The sequence below is a fragment of the Notothenia rossii genome, assembly GCF_949606895.1.
Source record: "Notothenia rossii genome assembly, chromosome: 1".
In the NCBI taxonomy this organism is placed as follows: domain Eukaryota; kingdom Metazoa; phylum Chordata; class Actinopteri; order Perciformes; family Nototheniidae; genus Notothenia; species Notothenia rossii.
The window spans coordinates 78,435,402-78,443,341 of record NC_136912.1 but is presented as its reverse complement, the minus strand read 5'-3'; the positions used below and the strand labels follow the sequence as shown (position 1 = coordinate 78,443,341).

At 41.2% G+C, this 7,940-nt stretch overlaps 1 protein-coding gene across 2 annotated transcripts in view; it reads right to left on the bottom strand.

The window, feature by feature from the left end:
* Positions 1-53: 53 nt before the first annotated feature.
* The window catches only part of dennd1b (DENN/MADD domain containing 1B), a 106,011-nt gene continuing 98,124 nt past the window's right edge, over positions 54-7,940 (bottom strand). For both annotated transcript variants that reach the window (XM_079641956.1, XM_079641957.1), the window contains 3 exons: positions 6,395-6,486; positions 5,818-6,040; positions 54-4,895 (listed from right to left, as the gene is read on the bottom strand). In XM_079641956.1, coding sequence (XP_079498082.1) covers positions 4,065-4,895; positions 5,818-6,040; positions 6,395-6,486 — 1,146 coding nt within the window. In that variant the 3' untranslated portion in view covers positions 54-4,064. The remainder of the gene's footprint in view (positions 4,896-5,817; positions 6,041-6,394; positions 6,487-7,940) is intronic.

The following is a 7,940-nucleotide window of genomic DNA, read 5'->3' as shown; positions in this document are numbered from 1 at the left end:
GGATTTTGCATGATAGGTCCCCTTTAGAGTATAAATACAAATCCGGAGATGTATAAGCATGAAACAATATAATTTATTTTCAGTTCACAGTGCATACAGTTGTACCAAGTTACTCACCAATAGCACATTAGATTGACCTCAGTTTTTAAGACAGTTGTTTTCTCTTAAATGAGAACATGCAAGTGTGCACAGAATCAGACAATCAGTTAATGGCATATCGAAGAGTTAATAATCATTACAATACCCAAAAAGAGACTGAAAAAAGGTGTAATATGTCACTACGATGACAACTTCTTCTTAGAAGTGACGTTAATATCTTTGTGAGGTTGAGTGTTTTCACTCCATCAGTACCTCAGTTAACGCTGCTACACATCCGCCTACCACACTCCAATTTGTAAATTCAGGACCTCTATATATTTATTGATTAATCCATTTTTTGCAGTGTTAGTTATCCCTAGTATATTAACACATCTGCAGACATTGAAATGCAAATCACCTGTCCTATTTTTTTAATTACCTTTAGTATTTCTTCCCACCTCTACGGTTAGATTTGAAGTAGAAATGTTTTATCATACTTAAAATACAAGGCAGATGGCTCGTAAGTCCACAACACCTATCGCAAGGCAAAATAAATGTATAGCGCGAGACCCAACGTTGTTTCCATCATTCTCAATTTGATTGAAGCTCTAAATACTGAAATAATAATTAATACCAACAGAATAGACTGTCAAAACAAATAACAACAAAGAGGTACATACATGCAGATACAACAATGAGCATTGTACCGTTTACAAGCAAGCGCCAGTCTCTGCTGATTCTGATTAGAAGGGGTCGAAAGCTTTCCAACATGAATGGCTACACGGGACATTTGTTAATATTCTCTATTTTTTTCTTCCAAAAATAAAATCTAAAACATTCAAATATTAGGTGTGATTTTTTCTTTACAACGTACAACACCAATCATATATTATCCATGTAAAATAAACTCAAGCCAGCAAAAATACACATCTATTCAGTTGAAAATAAATGTTCCTCAATATAGAATCAACTCCTCTGAGAAATGTGTTTTTTTAAATAGAGTAAGCTCAGAACAAGTGTTTTAAAAAAAGGAATAAAATAAACACAAATGATACAAATAATCACTTAAAAGAACCATTCAGAGAAAATCTGTTTAACAAAGAGAAAAATATCCCAAAGTAATTCAAAGATCTTCTATTAAATTCTCACCAGCCACCGCAGCAGGAACACTGGACTGCAGCCCAGATGGAAACAAAAACAGCTACAACACAACGCTAGTAGCTAAGGTCATTTAGCTCCGATTCTAAGGACAAAACCAGGTCTGTTTATCATATAAATTAAAAAATCTAAATGTTCCTTACTTTGATAAAAGGTGGTCTGAAAACATTTCACACACCTTTCTATAATACTGTACCTCTTTCTAATGACACTGGGTGGTACTCTTACTGTATAAGGCACACCATACACACTTTCTGTCACCCTCAGCTCACACACAGTTAAATAGACTTTCATATTTATTTATTTACGGACACATGAGGCTCCCCCCTACTAGAAACTAGATTGATTGTTATTATTTTTCAAGTAGAACTGTGCATTATAATGTCTGTTAAAGACAACTGACCTTTTTCTTTTGATAATTTGTAATATTTGCATAGTAAATATGTTTTTTTTTTAAAAAGTGTCTACAATGAGTAAGGCCAGTGCAGAGATTTTACTGGAGTCTGTTTTTTTTCCCTCCTTTTTGGAATTACTAGAACTGTTTCTTGGGCTTTTAGAAGCACGCCAAAGACTTTATGAGCAAATCGTTAACGCAGTGCAGCACTAAAAAAGCAGAGAAATAGCTGCTATTAAACTGCCACACCGACTGGCGTCTGGCATAAATCATAAGAACAACGAACCATAAATGTAATAATCCCTACACAAGCACATGAAAAAGCTTTTCTTCTTTCCTCCGGGTATGTGGCGACGCAGAGAATGATGGGAACCCACAGTCTCTGGACGCAGCGTTCCTCTCCACAGGAGAGTCTCTTTTAGAAATACTATAGACTCTGTACACATTACATCCATGTAGCTTCTCTCTGAGGAGAACCGTATTGCTTCATTACAGTACAATCTTCAACCACTGCTTTGCATTACAGGGTGTGACTCTAACCTCCGAGGGCAGAGATTGCATTTCCTCCTGCGAGCACAGAAAGGGAGACAAACCCAGAGAACACTGAGTTATGTGATATGTCTGGTGACATTTTTCTAAATATATTCTAATTATATGTTTACCTGTCCCAAACAAATGCATCTTTTACTCCTGTTTGAGTACCATTTTCTAAGAACTACAGTTCCCAGCTGTAAGGTGGAACTAAAGCTACATATTTGTGTCCCTATTCTTTTTTTAATAGTACTGGTTTGGTATGGGAAATCAGTACACGGTGCATTGGAATTTGTTCCCAAAAATAAACACATAAATATATCACCAGCTGTATCCTTTAAAGTACACCTTTCTGACATCCACTCCAAACCACAGTAGCTTCGAAAAAAACTGGCCGCCATTTTTAAGGTGGACAGTGCAAGTCAGATGTGCTGCAAGGACTACAAGGCAGAAACTTAGGAACATGATGGTGAAGAAAGAAAAGGACATGGAGCATTGACACTGGTAATGTCAGATCATACTCTTAAACTTTTGAGATCATTTCCTCCTCTTCAGAGTGACAGGTGTGTCCTGAGGAACACAGAGAGGTTTCTCCATCTCATTATCTGGAATGCTATTTGAAAACAGCAGCTTAAAGCACATTATATATATATATATTAAATATTCTATTATTCCAGAGAAATACAACTCTGTTTTAGTACTGCTACTGTAATGTTGCATTTAAGATCTAAGATTACAAAGTACCTGTATAGATTAAGACACCAGAGTATCAAAAACAAATCACATGTCCATTTAAGGCCTGGTGATATGAAACAGTTAGATTACACAGTGTTTAATTAACTCCGAAAGAAGAGTGGACTTTATGTTGAAAATCCTGTCTCACTGTCCTTTTTGCTCAGTGATTTTAGTACCAGGTGGTCAAGGCTGAGTACAACTCTTATATCTACAAGTGCAAATGTATCTTGATCACGTGAAATGGTTTGGAACACAAAGTAAAACAGACAATAACGTGACGAGGAGATATCGTCCCTTCATAAATCCTCACAAAGTACTGAGAGTTTTCTTATTTCATTCAAGTGAAGCTGGAAAGATCCTTCATTGCCGGCTGGATTGTTGGGCCTTTTTTTTCTCTTCGGAATTTGAATATAAATGTCGATTATTACAGACAGATATACTTTGATGAGCAGTAGACCCAACACTGGAGAAATGTCCTTCTTATCTAGTTGTAGATGTTTGTGTTACTTAGTGAGTGAATAAGGTGTATTTTCTTTAAACAAGTGAAAGAATCTCGCTGTACCTTGGCCTCAGTTTGTGTTTTTGAGGTGAGGTTCTCTAAGATAATTCACTAGTTTGAAGAGATTACAACTTTGTAAACTAACCAGTTGTTTTTGCTTTATCAGAGTATCCAATTCACTCAGAGGAAAAGTACCTAAATGGCATTGAGAGTGAAAAATGTCACACTGTAGTGATATTATCATAACTTGTTACATTGCAAATACATGACTTTTAAGTTGTTTTCTTTTCAAATGAAGTGGAGAACTTGTTTTTTTTAATAGTTTTTTTGGTTTGAAAAAAAAAAATCTATTTAAAAAAACAAGTATACATTTATTGGTTAAAACAAGTTCTAATAGTCTTACTACAGTGGCGGGTTTTTACACTTTCATCAAGAAAGCAAGGCTCTATTTTTCACAGAAATGTCTTGAAACAAGGGAAGGTGTGCAAATGATTTCTGCTCTGAGGCTGTTTGTGTCTGTACGACATCATATTTGTTCAGAATGTTTCCTGATAACTGAGTATTGAGATAAAAAAGCTCTGAGACTGTGGCTAGTATTGTGGAAGTATTACAGTGGAGAGATTTCAGTAGAACGTATGGCGTTTCACAGACAGAGGGTCTTTGAGGTCCCTACGCCTCGTCTGTGTTGTTGCTCTGCAGCGGGTGGGGGGTGTTGTTGCAGTGGACCTGGGACAGCTGCAGGCTGCTGTGGAGCACTGAGCCCAGGCAACACATGGAGTCAATCTCCTCCAGGAGGCCCTGATCCTGCACCACAGCCCCCCCCGAGCTTCTCCCCTGACCCAGGCACATGCCGAACCCCATGAGCCCCTCCTTGGAGACCTCTTTCTCCCAGGGGATCTGCATGGCAGCGTGGCTGTGCCTGGACGGGCTGCCGTCCTGCCGGCCCTTGCTGCCCTTCCTCTGGAGGGCCTTCTCCTGGTAGTACCTCACCGTCTCCTTGGACAGCACCTTCCTCCTCAGGATGCTGGTGGACGCGCTCTGGTTCTGTCCCTGAAGAGGGTCTGCGTTGCCTTGGGGGTCTGAGACCGTCCGAGCCCGGGCCGCTAGCACAGGAGAAGAGTTCGGCTGAGAACCGGGTGCTGGAGAACTGTAGGTGTGTGTGAGGGAGGGAGATGGGGGTGTAACTCTGTGGGACAGGGAAGGCGAGTATGAGTAGCGGTCTCCTGGCTGTCGCACTGGAGGTAGAGGGTGGGGGTCCGAGTTGAGTTGGTTGGAGCTGTCTGCCTCCTGGAGCGGGGAGGTGGCTGTGATGCTGGGCACGGGGAGTTTCTTTGCCACCTTCAGGCTGCTCTTGTTGGGCTGGCGGCGGGGGGAGGGGGGGAGGTGTTTCCCGTGGACCGCACTGTCATCCTGGCCCATATTCCAGCCGCTCTGATCCCCACCCCCCCCACCGTCACTCTCCTCTGCAGGAGGACATTCACTGGAAGGAGTGGGCTTGCTCTGGAACCGAAGAAACACAAAAATAACATTAAACCAATAACTTCATACAAATATTTGGTAGTTATAAAATACCTGTCCTCCTGAAAATTGTAGGGTGGAATCAATTTCCTTTACATCACCATTTTGCATTTTAATCTCAGACTCTTTTTGGTCTGTTAAATGTCAAAGAACAAATTAATGGTGATTGTTTTTGGTAGTCCAAAACACAAAGAGATTCTATTTAAATATGACAGGAGATATCTTCAAATGTGAGAGGCTATAGAGCATCTTCCGCCATTTTAGTATTTAAAATGACTATGAATAATAGATCATTTTTCTGGCAATCTGCTTATCATATAGTTTACTGATTGTTGCTGCTTTGGTACTGCTGACTGTCTAAGTGACACACAGACAGATAGGTGTACCCCTCTGTCCGTCATCATACCAATCGCCTGGTTGAATCTCATCACTGAGGCTTAGCTTATGTCAGTTGAAACAGAAACCTGTCAGATTTAACTCTTTAGCTGGGTTATCAAAGAAGTCTGTGATGGTCCTTCTTTGAAACTTTAGGCATGGGGTTGAAATTTACATATTTTTTAAAAGAATTAGAGACTTTGAGATGTTTTTAAATGGTGGCTGTAGTCCCCCCAGTTTTGGGACTGGGACTCAAATGCTGAATAGTTATAACATAAAGAGAAGCTGTGAACCAAATATAAGTGAATTTAATTAATTTGAAATAACCCATTAAAAACCAAATACATTTTAAGACAAGACTGATGAAGCAAATGTCAAGCTTGTCTCTGTGTATCCATTTGTCCTCAACCCTAAAGTGTCAACTTTAACTCTTTCTGTTAGACCTCTTCGTCCTCTTTCTTTAAATCCTAAATGGTCAATAATAACATGTCCTCTCATAACTTTGTCTCCCTCCGTCTCTCTTCCTCACCGAGGTCTTGTAGTCCAAGTCGTCCATGGACCTGAAGAAGTCCAGGCTCTTGGCAGCGCTGAGTTTGCCTTGCTCTATTGTCGTGGTGTTCAGAGAGTCCAGGATCTCCTCCAGCAGGTTCATCTGTCCAGAGCGAGACGAGTCCATGTCCAGTTCCAGCGAGTAGGAGTCATCGCTATCCTCAATATATGAAGGGACGTCCCCGCTGTCCTCTGAGGAAAACCTGAGACAGAGAGAGGAGGTATTTAACTTTAATTCATAACATCACCGAGTTTGAGAGCATCCAAAGCAGACATTGTGATTATCACTGAGGAAAATACTGTGATAACCAGTTCTTTTGAATAGAAGTAGTTCAACTGGATGAGTGACATTATTCTATTACTAAACCTATCCACTTGGGGGCAGTATCACCATGAGTACGAACTGTGCTTGGAAAAGTGGCTTTCATCCTGCTATCAGCTATTCTTTAGTAAAACGAATCCGTCAGCCAGCAAAAGTTCCCATATCTTGACATACATGACATCCAAACTTGAAACATTCGGCTTCAGTGCCAAAATGTAAAAGTAGGAGAACTCACTTGCTTGCACTGTCCAGCTCATCATCCTCGAGCCCGTAGCCAAGATCTCGAGGGCCCATGCCCATGCTCACGTGATACTTGTTGAAGTTTTGCTGTTAATGAGAACACAGCAAGAGGATGCATTAAGACACGAAGCATAACAAGATAAAAACAATATAAGCAGACCCAGGGGCGTCTCAGCTTGAAGATAAACGGCTCCTGATGAACACCAAGTCTAAACGGGATATTCTGCTGAGGCTACAGCTTTTCAGAAAACGAAGCCCGATAGAGAAAAGATGCAGGTCTGTGTCTTGTTGGTCCCCAAAAGAGCAGCTTATAATGAGCCTGAAACCTTCAAAGTTGAGACTAAATTTGTCAAATTTGGGTCTAGGGATAAAATCTTTCAAATGCTCTGCCGCATTTTATTAAACTCAGCATTACTGTAAATGCAAACTAAAAGCAAAATGGGTAACCGCATTAATCATTTGCATTGCGACAGTGTTGCACGTGACTGTATTAGTTATTGCAGAGTGTTGAATGATCAGTGTGTACTGTAGTTGTCTGACACACAGGGTTTAATAAGCCACCTGTGTACCATATTTAATGGGCGGGTTAAAGAAGAGACAGGAGCTTTACAGAGCAGGGCAGCACTCTCCCCATGGGAGCCCAAATCTGCCCCAGGCCACTTATTAACATGCCTTCCACTCTGACGCACATGTTCCTCTCTCTCTCTGGATGCCCGTGTTCGCTTATGTTAACACTATCTCTCACTTTCCAATTTACACTCTTTGCATTTTGCCCAAATCCCTTCTCACATTTTGCTGCACACCTCCTGTGACTATGTTTACGGGAATATACGAAACTGTCCTTCAGTTCCAAAAGCACTTGAGGGGTACAGTAAGCAAGTTTAGATTTAGCTCCACCTCTCTGACTTCTCTGCATTTTTCTCTGCAGACTCACGTAGCCACATTATCAAAGCCCCCACAAAAAAGGCGCTTTAAAATCCTAAAAGTGTGTGAAGCACCGGGGTGTGCTTAAGAAGTGAAGACTTTAGTGTTTGTGAGGCTGCATTGTGGTTTTGGTAAACGTGAATCAGAGACACAAAGGTGAAGAACAGGAAGAGACAGTTAAAGAGCGTCAAAAAGAAGAAGAAAAAAACACCAAACCAGAATAAGAAGATGAGGAATTAATTCAAAAAGGAATGAAGGAAGTATTGAGAGGCGAGGAAAGACTCCTCAAAGCCCCTAAGAGTGATGGGATGGGGGGGAGGTCGGGGCAGTATTGGACCCGTGAACCAAGCCGGTCTTGATTAGCCGCCGCAGTGCCAGCCAGACAGGCGGAATGTAACGTGTGGCTGGCCTGGCCTCATTTAGGGCCCGTGTTCGGCCAGGGAAGACATACACACCCACATATACACACTCGGTCACATACGCACCCTATTACAAAAAAAAACACAAAGAGTTAAAGTGCCATTTTGTCCATAAAAGTCAGCGGAGGAGATGTGTGCAGTAGCCACTTAAGCCCCTCAGCCATCGAGCTAAACACGAACACATGTGGTGGCACTGCT